This window comes from Fundulus heteroclitus, chromosome 7 (genome assembly GCF_011125445.2).
Source record: "Fundulus heteroclitus isolate FHET01 chromosome 7, MU-UCD_Fhet_4.1, whole genome shotgun sequence".
NCBI classification, from domain to species: Eukaryota; Metazoa; Chordata; class Actinopteri; order Cyprinodontiformes; family Fundulidae; genus Fundulus; species Fundulus heteroclitus.
In genome coordinates, this window is record NC_046367.1 from 40,508,337 (window position 1) to 40,530,031 (window position 21,695).

At 39.4% G+C, this 21,695-nt stretch overlaps 1 protein-coding gene across 13 annotated transcripts in view; it reads left to right on the plus strand.

The window, feature by feature from the left end:
• The window catches only part of pcbp3 (poly(rC) binding protein 3), a 61,518-nt gene that overhangs the window by 27,821 nt on the left and 12,002 nt on the right, over window positions 1-21,695 (plus strand). For 5 of the 13 annotated variants that reach the window (XM_021307095.2, XM_036139636.1, XM_021307091.2 and 2 more), the window contains 9 exons: window positions 3,130-3,287; window positions 3,685-3,708; window positions 3,801-3,833; window positions 5,634-5,750; window positions 7,666-7,797; window positions 11,366-11,494; window positions 14,800-14,874; window positions 18,435-18,476; window positions 20,261-20,339. In XM_021307095.2, coding sequence (XP_021162770.1) covers window positions 3,213-3,287; window positions 3,685-3,708; window positions 3,801-3,833; window positions 5,634-5,750; window positions 7,666-7,797; window positions 11,366-11,494; window positions 14,800-14,874; window positions 18,435-18,476; window positions 20,261-20,339 — 706 coding nt within the window. In that variant the 5' untranslated portion in view covers window positions 3,130-3,212. Of the gene's footprint in view, window positions 1-3,129; window positions 3,288-3,684; window positions 3,709-3,800; window positions 3,834-5,633; window positions 5,751-7,665; window positions 7,798-11,365; window positions 11,495-14,799; window positions 14,875-18,434; window positions 18,477-20,260; window positions 20,340-21,695 lie in introns of those variants that run through there. The other 8 variants (XM_021307096.2, XM_021307093.2, XM_036139637.1 and 5 more) reach the window with 5 other exon arrangements.

Genomic DNA, 21,695 nt, shown 5'->3' on the forward strand with positions numbered 1-21,695 from the left:
GTCTGAGGAAGATTTGCTTCACTCCTCATTCTCAGCTTTTAGATTGTTGAGAGTTTTCTTGTATGTTCAAACCTTTTCAAGTTTTTTTTAATAAGATCCAGATTTAGGCTTTTATTTGGTCCAGGACTTTCTGTTTCCTCATCCTTAGCCACGCCTTGCTGGATTTACTGAAATATTTTGGGGTCCAATTTGGCTTTTGCTTAATTTTTTCAGATGGTCTAATTTTTTCCTAAAGAACCCTCTTATCTTATACACAAACCATGGCATGCCCCCCTCCATGTTTCACAGTGGGTATGAGATATTTATGAAATCTATACCAAACATGTCGTCTGTTCTGGTGCCCACATGATGCAGTTGTCAACTCATCTTTCCAAAGTACATTATTCTAGAAAACGCTTGTCTCTCTCTAGGTTCTCTTTGACAGACTTTAGTTTAGATATCATGGTTTTCAAAAGAGATTCATCCTTGCACAACTACCATGAAATTTAAACTCCTGCTGTAGCTCCAGAGATGACATTTTTTAGTTTTTGTGGATACTTCTTTTAGGACTTTGCCGTCTTTCATTTGGGTAACTCTGCCTGGATGACCAGACCTGGGTGTGTTGGCAGATCTTTTAAACATCCTTCAGTTGCAGAAACCTTTTCCATGCAGGGGAAAAGCTGATCTCTGTAAACGTCTTCCCAGAAACATAAACTGCTACAATGTTGACTCTGAATGTCATGATCTTAGCACTGATGTCTGGTCTGAAGGCTGGTTATATACCGGCAGGTGCAGGTGGATCAGGTGAGAGGTAATGAGAAACGGAGCGGAGCTGAGCAGGTGTGTAGAGTGAGTAATCAGACCAGCATCAGTGCCGAGATCATGACACTGAAGGCCCCAGACCGCTGGTTGGATCTTATCATTGTTTCCACTCTCGCCTCAACAGTCAGGAGCACCAAACTAAATGTTTAGGGTTTAAACAGGATGAACCTGCTGCAAATTTTGGAGTAAAAATGTTTTCATCAGGTGAACCTGATGTGTTACACCTGTGTGAGATTTCAGCCTTTCTTGAGTGAATGTGGGGATGTCCTAATTTATTCCTTGTAAGAAGTTACAGTTTAGGCTACAAGCTACAATTTAGCTCGCGATGCAGCTGAATGAATGTAATGTAAAGTTCTCTGGAGTCATCAGGACTTGATAAAGTGTTATGCAAATGCGAACCATTTAAATCGCTACGAGGGTATATGGAACATCAGGGTGCCTTTGGTTTGTCATTAGCTTTTGTTATTTATGATCACGCTTATCTTATTTTGGAAAATCCACCTTATTGATGCTTCCTGTGTTGATTCTAGTTGATCTTTCTTTGTAAATGTGAAGCAGAGTTTCCCAAATAGACAGAGGTCCACTTTGGTTCTGCTCAGAGTGGCATAAGAAGGCATTGCAGAAGGCGTTGTTGTCGGACTTGAACTAAACCCCCTCCTTCCTTTGTCTATTCTTTGGGTTAAAGGTCAAACTAGGCTTCTAAAGATCTCTGAACCTAACGAGTATTACCCTGCTTAGAGCTCCAATGAGACCTTCTAAGCTGGATAAGTAGGACACATTCGATCTACTAACCACCTCCCTCCTAAATCCACACCCTTCTTCAGTAAATAAATAAGGCAGCTAGTAGCCTGATGCCACCTATTTCCTGTTCACTGCCTTAGTTAACAACGGCACTTGTGATTGGACCGGTTACGTTTTAGTGACTCAAAAAGTCCCAAGGGTTAGTTGTTCATTAAGTTTGGCTACAGGCAATCTTTAAATACCTCCTAAATATTCCCAGAACCATGCACAATGTCTGTTTTACAACTACTACAGAACTCAACAATAAGGTGACTCAATAAATCAATTGTCCACAACTTGTAATAGGATTTTTATATGCTGCTTTAATTAGCACGTTTTAGCAGGGAATTAGTAAAAGCATAATAAGAAAGGACAATCATTTATTGTCCCACAATGGGAAAATGCTGGCGTCAGAATGGCAAATACAGACAGTCACACACAATTAATAATAATGAAATTGAATGACATTGGTTATTTGCATAGAAAAATAGTCCTCAGTTGGTTTTAGCCTTCAATTTTCTTCTCATTTTGGAGGTTATCTAGGTTGATTCTGCTGGATAACGGCCCTGGAGCGTTCCCATAACTTGCTGAATGGAATAGATGTCTTTCTTCACCTGGCCCCACTAAAATCCCCAAGGATGAGCTGGAGAGTGTCTCCGGCAAAATAGTTGTCCTGGTTTTTCTTTTTGGCCTCCGACATTCGCTTACCAACTTCAGCTGCCTGGACAAAAATGGATCCAACCCATCCATTATCTTCTTCTTATCCTAGAGTGGTTTTGTCCCATTCAAAAATGGACGGCAAAGTGGAATATAAAAGCAGGCATTGATCCGGTACTCATTGTCATTGTGCAAAAAACCCTCTTTGACGTCTTATACCAGAAAAAACAATCCAATCTGGAGCTATTCATGTCCTCTGTTATTATCCAGAGAGCTGCTGCATAAACCATTATCCAAGGAGCTGATGTACCGCCACAATTTCTCCCCATCTCTTCTTCCTGGAACAATATCGGTCTGTTTGTGTTTGAGAACGCCACAATAACGCAGCGTCCAAAAAATTATAACCTGTAGCTTAGTGCTGTGGTGCTCCAATAAAAGCAGAAAACAGAGAATGAAGAGAGTACCCTGCAGCAGAAAGAAATTAGAGCGCTGCTGAGGATGACAATTTCAACCATGTTCTCACTGCAATGAAAACAAAACTCACGCCAGGAGGATACAAGAAAATGTGGATACTAAAATGATTCAAATAAGGACATTGGGCTTACTTTAAATGTCAACATCAGTGATGGAGAAATTCCCTCGTTTTCAGTAAATACATTTGTCTAAAAGACACAACAGACAGGTCTCTGACAATTTTCCATTCTAACATTTGAATATTATCTGAATTAGTCTTAATCTTTCACATTCTGTCAGTAATGACTGTAGAAATTACTTAACTTGTACTTGAATCTAATTTAAGATGTGTTTCATGTTTAAAAACATCTCAGTTTGTTCTGATAAATGTTCACGGACCAGCACTGATGGGTTTCTACGTGATGTTGGATCCGACAGGTGACTGGCTGGCTGGAATATCACTGCAGTCCATCATCCTCTGAGGGCATTCAAGGGCAGAGGCATTTCCACGTCCCCCAAGCATGGAGAACAGCAAAGTCCAGTCAGAGGGTGGGCTGAATGTCACCCTGACCATCCGCCTCCTCATGCACGGAAAGGTAAGACAAACCCTGGATGTGAGGGACACTGTTAAGTCATTGCAGGGCTTCAGACTCTAACAGACATCAACATCCATCCATCCATTTTCCAAACCGCTTATCCCTCATGGGGTCGCGGGGGTTGCTGGTGCCTATCTCCAGCGTTCCAGACATCAACAGTGATTTTTAAAACATTGCTCATGAATAAGTGAGAACACTTTAAGGGTATAAGCCTTTTTAATTAAACATCTGCATTGTTGCAGATGTTAATTAGGAGCATCGCAGCCACTTGTAGCGGTTATTGTTTTTGGACGACCAATGCACGATTATTTTAAATATACCATATATTACACACAATATGGTAAACACTGATATAATATTTTATGTGTAAGACTCTACAATTCTGTTTTTCTTGCAGGAGGTGGGGAGTATAATCGGTAAGGTGCGTACCCTTGTTCATTTAGAGAGAATCTCAACTCCCTTGGGAAATGTTGATTCATGCTCTGAGGCTTTGTCTCTGATTTACTTTTACAGAAAGGAGAAACTGTTAAAAAGATGCGCGAAGAGGTGAGTTTCTGCAAAGAGAATTGACATTTACTGTAGCAAATATTATGATATAAATGCAGCTGAGGCTGAAGCAAGACAAATGGCAATTATATTTGTTTCTGCGGATGATTATGGGCTCCCATTGTCACCTCTAACATGTAATTATTCATATACATAAAATCAAAACAGGGTATAATTATTTAACACTGGCAGCACATGACTGATTACCTGAGGAACTGGGAATATAGTCGCTATTTGTGGTCAATACTCAAGCAAGACCCATCATTGAAAACCGAAAGTCTCTGAACACACCTAATATGTTATAATAACTATATGTTGGCAAGAAGGGAGATATACTGATGAATCAGAAACAATCCTACATCTTGTGAGTTTTAAATGGCCACTTTTCTAATTTGATTTACCAGCTAGCTGTGCTGCAGTGTTACTGCTAGCTTAAATGAAAACAAAGAGCAAAAATTCAAGCTGTTCTTTGAAATGTTTGCCCATGAAAGAAAAAGAAACAAAGCTAAAATATCTAGCACCAAATGAATGTTTTCAAAGATGAAGCATATATGGAAACTAGTATGAATCCATGACCCTTCCCTTTCATAGGTAGGCTCACGCCATTACAAATGTTGTATTGGCTTGTCCAACATGTTAAAAAAACAAAGAAATTACTATATTTTCTGGTAAATTATTTAGCAATTAATTAAACAATCACACTCAGTAAACTTGTGTCTTAAAGCAACAAAACCTTTAAAAAGGCCACATATATGTGAAACCAGAACAGTTTTTGTTTTTTCAGCTCTGAAGAATCCTCTGTGTTTGGTCTTCTTTTCCATATAATCGAACAAATCATTTAAAACATCCTCCGTGTTGTTGCTCACATTTCTGAACATGGCAGCTAGCAGCTCCCACGTGGAGTTTACCAACTTTATGATAAAAGCGAACATACTGAGCTCTGATTGGTGGTCTAGGGCACTAATTCGTTTTTAACAGACATATTTTTGGTTAAAAATGGCACAAAACGTTGAAAAAAGACGCTTGGTGGTCAGGTAAGGCCTTTAGGTTGTAGACAACTACGCCGCTTCTTTTCTTTCTTGAGAACTTCACATCTTAAAGTTATGACTACGACTATTACTTCCAACCCTGTCTAGGCCTAAAGAAGCCTTTTAGATGAGAGGCGATGCTATCAGTTCTGTTAGCATGCTAAGGATAGCTCGAGCATGCTTGTTCAGCTCATTTAACTCTTTTTACTTCTAAAGTATGCACCATTTGTACACTTTTGTCAATATATTGCAAGATAATTTCCAGTGTCACATCATAGTGGATAAAAAGTTTACTTTGAAATTTGAAGAGAAAAAACAAAATTTTCACAGAATGAAAGAACGTCACCACTGTCAACATTAATAATCGGATTTGGTGTTTTTTATGTATTTTACCTTTGCAATGTGATTTGTAATTGTATAGTACTTTTATATTGGTCATAAATATGTAACTTTGAATTTGCAAAACCAATTTTAAATTTTAAATTTGTTTTCCTGGATGAAAAGCCTGACCAGGGACCAGGGCTGTAAATTAGCATTCTTCTAGAAGCTCTATGTACGCTGCATCAGGTGTCCACAGGTAACACTGTCTTGTTTTACTGTCCCTGTTAAAATAAATTAAATTCAGCACAGACATTGCTGCAGAATAAATGAGCAGGAACATTCTGTCTTAGCAGAGTTATTTCTGTTTTATTTGCTCCTTTTTTGTCAGACTTAAAGCTAAGAGTTTGTGTTACGGTCTTGTTAATTTCTTCGTTTATGTCGTTTCTTTCAGAGCGGAGCAAGAATCAACATTTCAGAAGGAAACTGTCCAGAGAGAATCGTCACCATCACTGGACCAACAGACACCATTTTCAAGGCTTTTGCTATGATTGCCTATAAATTTGAGGAGGTATGGATTATTTACACTGTTGATGGCAGCTTTCAGTAATATAAAACACTTTCAAATCCACCAGTCTGGAGTTTGTTTGTATATTGTCAGGCCATGTATTTACCTTTAAGCTAAGCCAGTTGAAAGAAACAACGAGGAAACCTGTGCCTGACAGCACCTGTTATAGTTTAAGTGTGCGATTGACGAATATGTAATGGAAGTGCACAGAAAATATTCTTCTCTAGAAAGCAAACTAAAAATATTTTTATTTTCATTGAATCTAAAGTGCTTAAGTAGAATGGAGCTGGCCTTGTCTTAGTTCTGGAAGATGTTTCAATCGAAATGACAAAATGGAACAGCCTCCTCAACCATCCCAAGGTAATCTAAAAGTCCTACCCCCAGATTAGGACCTTTTTGATCCAGGAAAATGTGGAACTGGAAAATTCAATTCAATTTTATTTATATAGCGCCAATTCATGAAACATGTCATCTCAAGGCACTTTCCAAAGTCAAATTCTGTCAGATTATACAGATTGGGTCAGATTATACAAATTGGGTGAGATTACACCGATTGGTAAAAAAAAATCCTCTCTAAGGGAACCCAGTTGATTGTATCAAGTCTTGACTAACAGCATTCACTCCTCCTGAAGCATGGATGGCTTTATGCTGTAATCCAAGGAATTTGCATTTATGTTACTCTCTGGTCATTTTATGTTTGGATACTTGAGATTTTTTATAAAAACCAAAAACTTTTTTCTATGACTGGGTTAGGGCTAAAGTTCTGTGTGAATGGACATGTTATCTTCTCTCACTAGTAACTTGCTGAGCCTTCAAAAGGATCTGGTTTGGATTTGGATTTAAAAGATGAGTCGAATGCTGTTGGAGGTGATGCCTTGTTTTCTGCATCTAAAGTTCAATTTGCAAATTCCCTCAGCATCTTTTCACACCCATTCACCCTTGCTGGGTCATTCTTCCCAAAGTGTATGGTAATACATCGGTCTACATTGCCCTAGCTGGACTTCTCCTATTTCTTGGCACCAGAGATTACACCTTGGTGTGTCCAGGCATCATTTTATGTCTCATCCCTTTTCACCCATATCCCGATACTGGAAGCAGTGGAAACTTTAGGGAAACTTCTCCAAGAAGACAAGCAACTACAAGGCAGGACAACTTTATTTCAGGCCAGATTTGCACCCAGTTGGATCTGTTTCTCCACCGCATAGTTTAAATACAAGAGCAGCTTTTCATCCGTTGTGACGGACTTCAATTTTCAAGTCCGTTACCTCCGACCATGTTTAGAGCCGAAGAAGTGAACTGAGAAGTACAACGTCTTCAAGAAATAAGACAAGAATTCCAGTTACCTTCTAAATAGACACAGGGTTGTCAATACCTGGTTGACTGAGAATATACGACTGCCAATTTCAAGTGGCTGAGTTTCCAAACTCAAACAGCCCACACAAGTTTTGAGTCATTTATCGTACTCAGAAATGTTTAGTTTAGCTTGTTTATTCAATTAAAACATCCAAAGCTAATCTCCGAAACTACTAATAATTAGATAAGAAAAGTATTTATTACAGCCCAGATATCAGCAAAAAGGTTAATTTAATGTGTTGCCTTTCAGCTTTCTTTTCCACTGATGATATCTGAAACTTTCTGGGCAACGTGACTCTAAGTTCTGTTTCGTAAATAATTTGTAAGAACTTTTTTCTTAATGAAAGCGTGGCTCCCAATCCAAGCACACCCAAAACAATTCCACATTAGAAAGCCTAAGAAAATTAATAATGTTTTTTTTTCTAGTCATTTGAGCCAGGACGTATATTTTTCAGTAGGCCAGCTTTATATGGCTGGTTTTTACTAATGCAATTAAACATCATGAATGTTTGAGGCCACATTTCTCCTGCAGAATGAATTATGATCTGTTTTTCTTTCTCCCCAGGACATAATCAATTCCATGAGTAACAGTCCAGCCACCAGCAAGCCCCCTGTCACCTTAAGGCTTGTCGTACCAGCCAGTCAGTGTGGCTCTCTCATCGGGAAGGGAGGCTCCAAAATCAAAGAGATGAGAGAGGTAAATAAACTAAAGCGCATCTGTTGAATTACTGTCTACGTCAAACTCAACCACACCTTATTCCTTATGCACCAAATGGGTATTTGTCTCTATTGATGCACTAAATCATTCATTGAATGTGATTTAATGGATCACCAACCTGTTTTTTTTTCATGCATTGAGAAATTGTAAAATATCTGTAATTTGCACCCACTCAGAAATGTGTGAAACATTTTTCCTGTTCTGCTTTTTAATTCCCGACCATGCTTTTAATATTTGTATAAATACTTCAATTGAATGTTGCTCTGACAACATGTAATATTTCCAGTTCAATTACACTCTTTTCCAGACAAGTCAAACACAAAACAGTCAGATTTACATTTAAATTCACCTAAATGTGACACATTCGAGTCAGATAATGCAAAGCAAATCCATAGGCAGTTATCCGTCTGGGGAAGATGACGGAACCTCCAGCAGAACCAGAGCCAGAACCTGGCAGAGTATAAATAGTCATTGGCTGAGACTGACTGAGTCCTGGGAGTACGGGATTGATTCACAGAAAAACACAGAAGCTGTGGTCAAGGGGTACTTTCTATTTAAATCAGACATGTCCAAAGTGCCGCCAGCGGCCGTTTGTGGCCCCTTGTACTGATTTTGGATGGACCCCGAAACAGCATTTTAGGAAAGATTTGATCCACAAGCACAGCTGGCTGATGCAGATGGAAACTTTTTTTAAATAGGGCATAAATTATTACAGAAAAATAAAAATATTATTTTGAAAATGTTAAGTAACACAGAAAGTATTCATCTTTTAATAACCACACTTTTCACATGCTCTTTATTTTTACAATAAATTGGACCATGAAATTTGATTACTCAAATGCAGACCTTGGTGCATTAAAATGTGCTTTGAATTCATTTATTAAAATTGGCTAAATACAGGAAGCGTTTTCAAAGAACAACTGACCAAAATCCTGTTCTTATATTGCTAGACCAAATTGAGTTTAGTCTGTTATTAGTGTATAGTCAAATTAAATTATTATCAATAATTTCCAAACCGAATGACAATCTTTTAATACGACAATAAACAAAACCCTTTTTTACCTGTGGATCTGCAATGATTTACATAGTCATTTCCGAAAGAAAACCTGATTGATTTGTTTATTTAAAATGATCATATATTTTTAGAGCAAGTGAAAAATAAACATCATCACGTTTTGGCCCTTGAGTTCTTTTGACTGTTTCCTTTGACCTCGAGCCTGCCTCCACTCGCTCAAATGTTGTGTTGTTGCATGTTTTTCTCAAGTACATTTAAAACTGGAAAAGCCAAAAAGCGTTGGCCAGCACCAACGCACCCCCCCCCCCCACACCCATACACCCACCCAGAACCCTCAATGTCTAAATGCAAATGGGGGCAGAGGAAGCCATAAGGGCTGAGGCCTACATAATCATCCCCCCACACCGAGGAACGAAAAATTTCATTAAATCCGCCCCAACATTCAAACACATAAATGGTAGATGTACTTGTATAGCACTTTAATTAGTCCAACGATCCCAAAACGCTTTGCATTCAACCATTCACACACATTCACACCTGTAAGGGGAGCTGTGTTAGTAGCCACAGCTGCCCTGGGGCTAAATGAAAGAGCCAAGGCTGCCATACATTGGCACCAACAGGTCCTCTGACCATCGCCAGCAGGCAATTCGGGTGAAGTGTCTTGCTCAAGGAGGCAACGTTGGAGTGGGGGATCAAACCAGCAACCCGCCAATTGCAGGACGAACTCCCTAACTCCCTTGAAGGGGAAAGCATCTGCCATGAGATGTTAATGTCCATACCCCCTGCAGCTTGACAGGCCCCAGGAACCGCCATCACACCAGAGGCCCCAGGTAGGACCAGACACTCGGGCATGCACCGGCCCAAACCCCCCGTGACATACTCCACAGGACCCAAACTCCCAAGGCCCACCAGGACACAACCAGGAATACCCCCCCCCCCCCCCCCAAGAGCATCGGAAGTAAGAAATAGCCACCGGAGACTGCCCCAAGGCCCCCAAAGCCCCCCTCCAGTGGTGTGCGACAGACCCCGGTGTCAGAGTTGCTTAGGGTAAGCTGACTTGGCAACGGTGAATAAAGCTAAAGTTGGAGAGTAGTAGGAGAAAATCAGAAAGTGAGAAAAAGTGGTCAGTAGGTCACAGAACAGCCTAAGCCTATAAGGCTATCCTTTGCCACTATAACTATACACTGTGTAAATTGTTAAAGGAACAGTGTCTTACAGGCAATAAATATTCAGATGCCCCAGTATTTTAATTTACAGTGACATTTGTATTGATGTAGTCGACAGCATTGGTACAGCAAAACTAAGTACACTTTTAACTGCAATAACAAATATGAGTGATTTCCAGGCCAATTCTTGAATAAAATAGGATTAATTTGATTAATGTTACGACATAATGCCTCACCGACTGAAACAGGTTTTAATTAAGGATCTGTACTTTAGTAGGGTGCATTCTGCAGGGGTGGAGCAGGTGCCCCAGAAAAACAGGAGGCTATCAGTCCTCGACGTAGCCATCTGGGGTTTGATTCCCAATTTTAGACCCTTGCTGCATGTCTTCCCCCATTCTGTCTCTGCTGGTTTTGTTTATTGTTATTAAAGGCAGCTAGCGCATTAAAAAACAGAATCTCTACATGGGAAGCTCCTATTTTTTTTTCACCCAAAACTCTGTTGGCTTGTGAAAGTGAGGCCAAAACCAAGCAGAATTGTCTCAGCAAAATATTTAGGTTGCTGTGGACATAGAGTAGATTCAGACGACGGTGTGGGTGTTATGGGAAATAACTGCATAATTCCCGAGTTTAGCCTTCATTTGTCGTCACTAATTGAAAGTCAATGAAGAGACACTCCGCAAAGGTCCAGCTGGCACTCCTAAAATGTGTGAACACTTTCTGGGACGTGACACAAAATAAAACAGATGCTTGAGGCAAAGTCAGAAGAACTCCTTCTTTCTGGGCCCTGAAAGCATGTTTGGCATTTCTCCACAGAGCCGTCCTTTAATATCTGAGCGATTCATGCCCACATGATAATGATGGAGCCTCCATTTCAAAAATCATTTTAAACAAAGAAGGAGTGATAAAGAAAAAAAACAACGCAGCATTCCTCTAAGGAGGCTAAGTGACAGCTAGGGGACAAGAAGCCAATAACATTTGCTGCCAACTATATTAACTCAAACGTAGTGTCGACAAGCGGTTGTCAGAGTGGAGTGGGGTAGTGGGGGAGTGTTTTCTTGCTGCCCTCAGGTTAATGTCAGCAGATGGGACCTGAGAAATGCCGTGCAGGGGGTCTGATGCCAAACAGAATGTCCTGAAGGCAGGATGTTGTTTTCCCAGATGGACAGGAGGAGGCCAGTCTAAACATCTCAATTAGTTCAATTAAGTCAGGAGCCGTTAAACAAATATTCGTCCGGCACCTGGAGGAGCTGCTTGACAGAACCGATCAGTTGCTTTTCCCTGCAGAAGTCAGTCCCTGTTCCCCTGCGAGCAGCCCTGAGTTATCCTGCAGATAATAATCTCTCACCGTCTCCCCTTTCCTCTCCAGTCTACAGGGGCCCAGGTTCAGGTGGCTGGGGACATGCTTCCTAACTCCACCGAGCGCGCCGTGACAATCTCTGGAACCCCAGAAGCCATCATCCAGTGTGTTAAACAGATCTGCGTGGTCATGCTGGAGGTAAAGAAAAAAAAAAAAGTTAAACAGATCATTAAAACAGAGCCTAAACTGCATCTGGGTCCACACTAGCTATGTTTATATGGACAAAACTTCACAATCGGATTAAAATGTATTCGGATTAAATAAGAAGATTGTACTGTTTATATGGGCATATAATCCGATCACAATGTGCATATCTATGCACCTGGCTTTATTCAGAATAGATTCACTCTGACATGCGCAGTTATCAAATTCCCCTAATAAAACCCACAGAAGAAGAATTTCCATCTTTGTTTAACTACATTAGAATAGTAAACAAAGCAATATTATACGAGTTTGTTTGTCTTACAAGCTCCCAGGCTGGACTTGCACAAAGTTCTAATTACGGCTGAAACTTTACAGAGTAAGCAACAATTTTGAGTTCTATTATTTTTTTCAAACAGAAAGGTTTATCGGGAGCCCCGACAGTTTTTCTTCCCGACGTACTTCCATCACTCACCAACGCAGAAATACGCCATGTTTATGTTGGGTGTACATGCCATAGTTTGCCACATCTAGAATAACCTGAGCCTGACAAGCGTTTATATGCACGTTGATCAGATTATCAATCAGCATAAACCACCCCTCTGATTTGGAAAACAATTTCATTCTAATTGAGCTTAATCCGATCTCCAATTCCGATTGCCTTGTTTACATGACCCTGTTTTTTTCCGATCAGCCCTTTATTCCGATTACTTTTGTCCAGGTAAACGTAGCTACTGTGGTCCAACACATGTCTGAAGAATATCTCCGGGCTTTGTTGCTTTACAGCTGAGTATCAGGCTTGTAGTCTCTGATCAGCTTGCAATCCTTTCCACTTTAAGGGTCCAAACAGAAAAAAATAAGATTAAAAAAGTTAACGTGATTATGCATAGCTAGCATTTTACAGATAAACCTGTGGACTTCCAGGATCTCAATCATCTTTGGTTCATCTGATCAAGGTTAGACTGCTCCTGCCACACCAGTATGGGTGGATCCTGGTTTTTGCAAAGCAGATTTTAAATCCAACTTTCTCAGGAAGTGTCCTTTTAAACAACCTAATAATAACTTTGAACTGATCTAAAAAAAAATTCAGACTTGCCATTTGAAAACATTTGAACAAGTATTTGTTAATCACAAATACCTGACAGTAATATGATGTGATGCTTACAATGAAATGGAGGAAATATGCTTAAATGACCAACAAGAAAAAGAACATCTACAAAAACATTATTAGTCCCTGGCCAGTGAACTCAAAAGTTCCTTTATATATATACAGTAATTGTTGGTTTTTATTCAACAGCATCAGCTTCCTGATTAAATGTAGAGGTCAATGTAATGTCATCTGGTGTCCAAGTGTTATTTATTTCTACTAATTTAAAAAGTGATGCTGCACCTAAAACTAATAACTGCAGAAAGCAGAAGGTCGTATAAAAGTCTCTGTGTATAACTCCAAGTCCAGCAGCACAACTCCTAGCAGCACCGTGGGGGCTACAGAGGAAAGGTAATTATATGCTCAGTCCTGAGTGGACCTCTAGTTCCAGCAGCATGAATCAGAATCCAGTCTTGTTGCGGTAATTTTCCAAAGTGGAGATCTGCTGTATTATACCTAAAAGCACATCTCTGCTGAGTAAGGAACACGAAAAACAGATGAATTTTGCAGAACAGCAGAACAGTGGTGATGCATATAGTCAGAGTGTGCCAGGTCTTTGTTCATTTCTTTTTTCCCTAAAGAAAGAGTTTTAACCTTGAAAACAACACACTCCTCATTTCCTTATATTTTCACTTAGTTTAATGCAATGAAACATTCTGAAAAACAAACTGCAAAGCACAACTGCAATGTAAATTTATAATGCCAATATCAGCTATAAAATCCCTGAAAACCATCTCAGCAAAGATATCAGCATGTGGTAAACAATGTCCTAAAGTATTTAAAAGAAAAGGAATACAAATTAATGGGAAATGGGTCAAATGTGATGCTAAACATATAGGCTGAAGGTAACTACCATTACTGGACCATAGGTGTACAGGAACCGCTCAGCCAAGCGAGCTGGCTGTTAGTTGAACAATCTAAAATGTCTGTAATAATCTGTATAATTTACTAGATGTGGATTATGAAGCTGCTGAACGATGGATTGTGTTAAGATCCGCCCCATATTCAGCTTTTTAAAAAGGAAGCTGTAAGGAGCAGTTCCTTTAGCAGTCAGTATCTTACCTGCTCAGTTTAGAACGACATTTTAATGCTTCTCAGAGAATGAAACACGTGGGAGCAACTTTTAAAACTCTTTCCTCACACTTAGAGTAAACATTATTAGGTATTTGTTACAACTCATCCTTTATCACGGGACGATTAATCCCAAAACATCAGCAGCTATAGTACAGTTTCTATACTAACTGATGTTTTTAGCAGCTAACTCTTGCCATGCTAGCTGATGGCAGTTTAAGCAGATAATTGTTACTTTTCCTAAAACACAAATCTGTTAACTCTGATTGGCTGAGTCCATCCATCCTTCTATCCACGGACTGGACCTGCGAATTAGCCTCTGGCTAAATGGACAACAGAGAGGACAACAATTCCTTAGAAATGCAACTTTTATTTTTGTCTTGTCCCTGTTTGCATAAATTTGAAATACAATAAATTACCAATAATTATTCCTCTAATCTGACTCCTTCTAATCCTCCAAAATATTAGGTCCGTTGTTGCTTTAGTCAGAAAGTTAAACTTTTCAGCAAATACACAGCAGGATAGTGTGTGCATTTATGCACGGTGAAAACAACCGTTATCTATGGCTTTTGTGTTTTTACATAATAAGAGAAATACCAACAAATTATTTGCAAGAAAGAAAAAGATTAATTCAATTCAATTCAATTTTATTTATATAGTGCCAATCCATGAAACATGTCATCTCGAGGCACTTTACAAAGTCAAAATCAATCAAAATCAATCATATTCTACAGATTACAGAGTAAGATTAGCTCTACAGCAAAATACGGAACGTGAGGCAAGGAGGATGAAGAAAAAAATGAGGACGAAGAAGAAAAGCAAAGACTGGTGAATGCATATTTCTGTTAAATAAGTGTCTTTGTGAGGCTGCTGCAAAAAAGTTAAAACATACACAATGTTGCTCAAAGCAACAGAGTTTTAGATTTAGTTCATTAATAAATATATAATCAGCTTCCAGTAAAGCCAACCTAGTGTTCGCTCTAAGACAAATTAACATGTTTCCTTGTGTTTTTAACATAAGTTAACAGAAGTATAAATGTGCTTATGAAGCAGTCTAATTCTGCCTTCTCTCTGTTTCTTCCAGTCTCCACCAAAAGGTGCCACTATCCCTTATCGCCCAAAGCCGGCCTCCACCCCAGTCATTTTTTCTGGTGGCCAGGTGAGTGCTGAGCTAGCCTTGGCTCATTAGTTTGTGCCCACAGCCAACCTGAGAGCTTTACTGCAGCTTCTGCCCGCACCTCAAAGCCTTCCTGATTTCTCATGCAAATAGTTTGCAGCGCTCTGTGCAAGAACGTACGCTGCTAAGTAAAAGCGTGTTTAATGAACCACAGGTGGCCGTTTGTTTCTTTATTACGCCGTAAAACAGGAAATCTAACGCAAACAAGGTCATTCCCATTCGTGAGGGCAACAGAATTCAATAATCCTCTGTTTTAATTCATAGCCCCAAATCATGTCAGAGCCATGAGCGGCTCCGATGCAAAATAACAAGACTTCATACCTCCCCTCAGACTGGATAAGATGAAAATATTGCGTATTTTATTCATAACAACAGCAGTTAAGATCAGGTGATATTTCTTCCACAAAATGTTGGTAGTTAAGCAGGTGTTTGAGTCCGGAAAGATTTTTCAGTCACAGATTGATGTTTAAAAAGTAAGTGATGTATTCAAACCCTAACAATAAATGTTCAGTGGAGCAACAGAACACAGCAGTACTTCTAACGGCTCAAATGTTGTTATTGTACGAGATGTGATAAGCAAATGTACAGCGCAGAACCCTTTAGACACAAAAGGAGTCATGACTGGGTCCAGTTTGAAGAGCGGACACGCTCACAGTGGGTGGACGGACTAAAGTTCACATCAAGTGTTTGTGCACAACGTTACCTTTCTGATGGGTGCATTGTGCTGCCATTTTTGGAACATGGCGCATACAATGGGTATCTGACTTTAGTTTACTCATGTGCAAATTATAGTAAAATATATATAATCATACAAGGATATTTGAGGACAAAAGATCAATCATAAAATCATTTTAATAAATATTCTTCATCAATTTAGCTCATTATTAATAATTTAAGATATTGAATTAATTAAGATTTTCTGTCATTATTTTTGTTGTTTTTATTTTCCTGGTGTGGTTCTGGCTGGCATTATTTTTACTCACCTACAAAAACGTGACTATACCTGTGCCACAGTACCTTTATTTTAATAAATGTTATGCTGTTGTCCCTTTGTGTTGTTTGTGCTTCAACACGTCCGTTGAAAACAAATATCAAAATCATTTTGAAACAAGAATTAAAGATAAGACCAAATATGAAGCAGATAAAGTTGCGTCCGCCGTTGTTGGAAATTGCTCTCTGCGCACATCAAGCATCCTGCAGCCTTTTTAACAACACTTCTCAGCCAGTGGTGTGTCCCGCCTGGCCACTAAATCATGTTATCTCAGTGTTTGTCGTCTGTGATCAGTGATGCCAAGCGTGAGTCTTATCAGGCGGGAAAACTGCACCAGCAGCAGCTGCACGGTTTGCTGAGAAATCGGCCATGTTGTAACTCACTTTAGTGTGGCATCAATTTATTTGGGTACCGATACTGCATGCATTAAAAAATGGGGCTCCTACAACATCAAACTCTGGTATCTCTTCTTCCAATGGCTGAGAATTGCTAAGGCAAAACATCTGTTTTTAATACAGCTGTCATTTTTTTAGTCCTTCCAAAAATTCCCAGGGAGCTGGGTTTGACTTTCAGGTTGTATCAAGAAGGGAATAAAGTCTGTGAGCGAGTTGTAAAGACTTGCTCTAGTTCCACCTAGTGAAGGGAGCAGCAGCTAAAAGGATTCACACAATACAGCTGCCTTTTTGCCTTTTTTGACTTAGCCATAAAAACACTTATAGCACTCAAATCACACATCTATTCTTGTCAACCCCAGGACGAATCCAACAGGAAAAACTCCAAATGTGCAATTGTGTGCTAACATATCTTGCCATATATGTACTGTAAGACTTTATAGTCATTCAACTGCGCATTCACAATGTACGTTTGGCAAAATTTCATTGCAAGGCTCCAAGTAAAAACAGAAGACAAAAAGAAACATGAATATATGAATGTAAGTATGTGTAGTTCTTACTGTTGCCATTTGGGTTTTCCCGTATTAGTAAATTTTTTGTGATGAGCTCCCAGGAAGCAAACACAGAAAAATGAACCGCTATGAAGAGCACCTGTCAAATAATAATAATAATAATAATAATAATAATAATAATAATAAGCGCAGGGAGATCAATTATGAGATAAATGGCCAAACCCAAATGGTAAAATTAACACCAGCAAATTACAAGACCTGTTAGGACATAATAAACAGAAAGGAAATGGTCAAAATACCCACAAAAGAAAAAACAATCTCCAACACCAGGAGATCCTGACATGTTGACTGTGGTCCTGCTCATCAGCAGATGATCTCTCAGGGTCCAAACACCAGTCATGCACTCACAGCGGTGACATTTACTCTCCACTGACCCTGTACCATGAGTTATAGCCTCATGTAACCTGCAGCAGAACGCCGCCGCACACCTTCACATGCTTCCTTTAAGCATGGTCTGACATCAGAACTCTCCCAAAGGATTAAAGTTATCCTGTTTAATCCAGGCCAAAACCAGTTTGGATATGTTTGGGATAATTTATTTATTTTTGAATACACAAACAATAATAAAAATAAAATAGATTTTTTTTTTCTGAGAACTCGCTGAAATCTTCAGTGAAACTAATAAATGAAAATTTGTCCACATTCCCTGAATGAAGACTTTGAAAATATTATGCATACTTCTCACCTGAAAGGCTTTTTCCAAAGTCAGACTCCATCAAATTATACAGGTTGGTCAGAAAGTTTCCTCTCTAAGGAAACCCAGCAGGTTGCATCAAGTCTCTCCAAGCAGCATTCACTCCTCCTGAAAGAGCGTAGAGCCACAGTGGACAGTCGTCTGCATTGTTGATGGCTTTGCAGCAATCCCTCATACTGAGCATGCATGAAGCGACAGTGGAGAGGAAAACTCCCCTTTAACAGGGAGGAGAACCTCCAGCAGAACCAGAACCAGGCTCAGTGTGAACGCTCATCTGCCTCCACCCACTGGGGCTTAGAGAAGACAGAGCAGAGACACAGAAAGCTCAGAAGCTCACATTGACCCAGGAGTACTTTCTATGTTAGATGGTAATAGTGGATGATCTGTTTCCCCTGGATGATGTCACAGCTAACAGAACGCCAAACCAGGTATACCTTCTATGAAGAGAAAAAAATGACAAAACAAAAAGGTAAAAGATGAAATAACAACAAATATAAAAACCTCTGACAGTAACTGTAAATCTGTTTGATTTTCTTTTTACTATTTTCTGTGCTCTGAATATATATCTTATAACATTCTATAGTTTGCTTTGGCTAAATAAATTCTCCCATTTTCATTTTATTACTTCTGTTGTACAATTGGAGAAGAAAAGGGTTACATCATCAACCAACGTACAAAAACACATAATGAAGACGTCTGTATTGTTCACCTGGTTCTACAGATGTGGACAAACAGATGTGGCAAATTGTCTCCGAGCTCTTTTGCTGTGGCTCTGCTTCTTGCTGCCAGCTGAGATGTAAACGAGTAAACACACGTCAGAAACTTTGAGTGAAACAAGTTTTTCTTCTGTTGACGCTAAAACTGTCTTACTGTTTGCTGCTTTGTCTTTGCAGGCCTACACAATTCAGGGACAGTATGCCATACCACACCCAGATGTAAGTCCTTTGGTTTGCTTTTCTCTTATTCAGTTTATGCATTTATTACAACTGAAACCAGATATTTACTTACACTGTATAAAAAAACCATATGCGTTTCTATTTTCCTGTGTGACATTAAATCAGACTAACCCATCCCAGTTTTAGGGTACTAATACCAGAATTATTTGTAAATATTTGCTAAATTCCACAATAAGAAGACATTGTAGAGATTTTTTGCTTCTATTTAAATTCTGAAGTTCACATATATTTTACGTCCTTCCACAAGCTTCTCACCATAGTCCCTAGCTCAGGTTTGGAGGAAAAATACTTTTTCAGCTCTGGGACTCACATCAGCACTTTCTGAACATGAAACAACAGGTGGTGATTCTTCATTGATGCTATGGCCATCGGTAACAACACTGTTACAACAATAACAATGACGATTACTCCGGTCAATGTGGAATTTTGTGCATATAAACCCAGTTAATGCATCTCATCTTATACATACTGAAAAGTGCATGATTGGTTAAATGTTACATATTAATGAACTTTTAACTGCAGTCAGTGTTTTACTCATTGTCGATGCCTTGAACACCATGATTCCCGTGCTGTTATTGAGTGGATAAAACTGTTTTAATAAATGAACGTGGGACCTTCTAGTATCGAGTAGTTTGGACCCAAAGACAGAACTAGACTTGTAGAGGTCCAGAGTTCTCTTCCTGACATCTTGGCTGATTTTGCAAAGATGTCACATAAAGAAGCAGAGTGTTTAAGGTGTTCCCTAAAATAAATCCCCAGGGGTGTTTCCATATACCACAGATATTGTAAATTAACAGGAGCCTACAAAGCCATTATATCAGCATCTGTTCTTTTCCAACATTTTTTAAAGTAATCTTACCGTATGTGAACTTTAAACTTTAAAGAAAGCAATGAAAATATGAGAAAAAAACGGTAATGTATCTTTCTATACAGTGTAAGTAAATCTCTGGTTTCACTCGCACACAGACACGACATTTCTTTTCAGTATTTTAGAATCAGATCTCGTGAATTTGCTCAGCAGTTGGTGAGAGCAGATCGATACCAAAGCAACACATTCTGAGGCTAATCATAAAGCCAAAGACAGTGGGGGCAGATTTGACGCAGACACCTCCTAAATTTCAGCAGCCCATCCCGTCTCCGTTAATAATCTGCCTTCATCTGTCCTTGTCGTTAGAGCATCTCAACAGCCACCTTGTGTCAGATCCGCTAATTCAAAGCCGAACAGTGATTGATGCCAGAGGAGCTAGTGGCTGACGGTACAATCGCTCAAGCACAGACTTGACACCCTCTTCCACCCTCATTATAAACTTCTTTTAAAAGGAGAGCATGCTTTTAAAGCATCTCAGGTGGAAAATGCTACGCGGTGGGGGCCGGACAACCTGTGATCATGTTCTGAGGAGAGCGGCTCCTCCTGACGAGCGTGTTAAACTACAGGTTAGATCAGCAGTGGCCTTTTCAAAGGCCTGGTGAAGTTGATGAGGGGAAATTAAATTATTTCTAGACGTGCTGGTGATTATAAAGCACTAAAGAGTATATGAAAATTACATGAAGGCAGAAAAAAAGACTCAAATTATCTGGTAATTTCCGTCTTCAAGCAGAAAATCAACATCTCTTTGTGTGTCTTGCTTTTTGTCCTCCACCATCCCGTGTCATGGCCTCCTTCTCCTCACCGTTTCTTCACTCTGGATTATGTTTTCTTCTTTTCTTGGTGTGACCTGTGTAACAGTAACCTCTTAGTTTTACTTTCCCTCCTAACCCTTCAGCAGTTGACCAAGCTCCACCAGCTGGCTATGCAGCAAACCCCCTTTACCCCTCTTGGACAGACCACCCCTGCTTTCCCTGGTACGTACCCACAAGGTACCCCTGTAGATATTTTCTTCTCTTTGCATCCAGAGAAATATTTTTCTTCTCCTCATCCCCTACCTTGCACCTTATCTCTCTTTTGACACAGCATGACTTTGCCCTTGTCATTTCTCTCCTCCTTTGATTTTTTTTTTTTTACTCTCATATATATTTTTTCTTGCCCCTGTCTGATATTATGCCCGTAAAGAGGAGAAATAGCAACTCCAAGCTGCTTTTTATAATGATTTATTCAGAATTACATTATCGCTTGGCAACAGGTCACATAGTTTACCAACATGTCTTCAAGGGAATTTAACTTTCTACTATAAGGAAAAAAATCCACACTTTTCCAAGTTCAATCTGAAACACTGCAGTCATATAATTTTATATAATTAGAAGTTTTACAAAGACAGTATCTAAATTACACCTAAGGAGGTTGTATTTATATAACTAATCTGTTTAACTGACGTATACAATTTTGAATATAGCAAAAATTAAATGTTCCTTAATCCAGATGTTTCCAGACATGATGTTGTGAAGTTTTCAGTCCTTTTTAAGGCATCCGTCATGCCATATTTGGAAATTAAGGCATGACGGATGGACGGATGGATCAATTAGAAGTATAGAAATGCTCATATGTTTACCTACTCAAATTCTCAGTTATTCGGGTCATCACAACAGCAAACAGGCTTAACTTGGAGGCAACCGGACTTTCGCTCAGTTCTTTCTGAAAACGTTTTGACATCTATCCAGGAGGCTTTGTTGAGTCTGGTGGCTCATGTTTGAGCAACCTGTAGTTGGAGCGCTGCTGTTTTAAATGACATGGAGGCCCATCCTCCTTGGCACATTCTAAGTCAGATGTAGATCAATGATCCACCCGTCTCTGTCCTGGGCCGTTAGAGGCTATTGCTTGGTGTGAGTGGAGTACTTGGTCACCTGAACTGTGATGAGATGCTGATGTAATCTGTGTGGAACGTGTTGGAGGACCGAGCTGTAAACACTGGAGAGTTGGAAGTTCAATCCTCCCCCTGTTTAGTAATGGCTTTTCTCTTTTGATCAAGATGGTTTCTTTCATTACTCTTTGAAACCATCTGTTCTCCCTGTCCAAAATCAGGACATCATTGTCGTCAAGAGTGTGTCCTTTGTTCTTCAAGTACAAGTGGACTGCTGCATCTTGCCTAGAGATCTACCATATTTTTTGGACTATAGATTTCTCCAGAATATAAATTGCTTCAGTCAAAAAAATGTGTCATAAAGAGGTAATAAACATATAAATCGCACCGGACTATACACATTTATTTAGAAATTTATTTCACACAATCCAAGACTGATAAAATGTATTTTGGTAAGCCAATT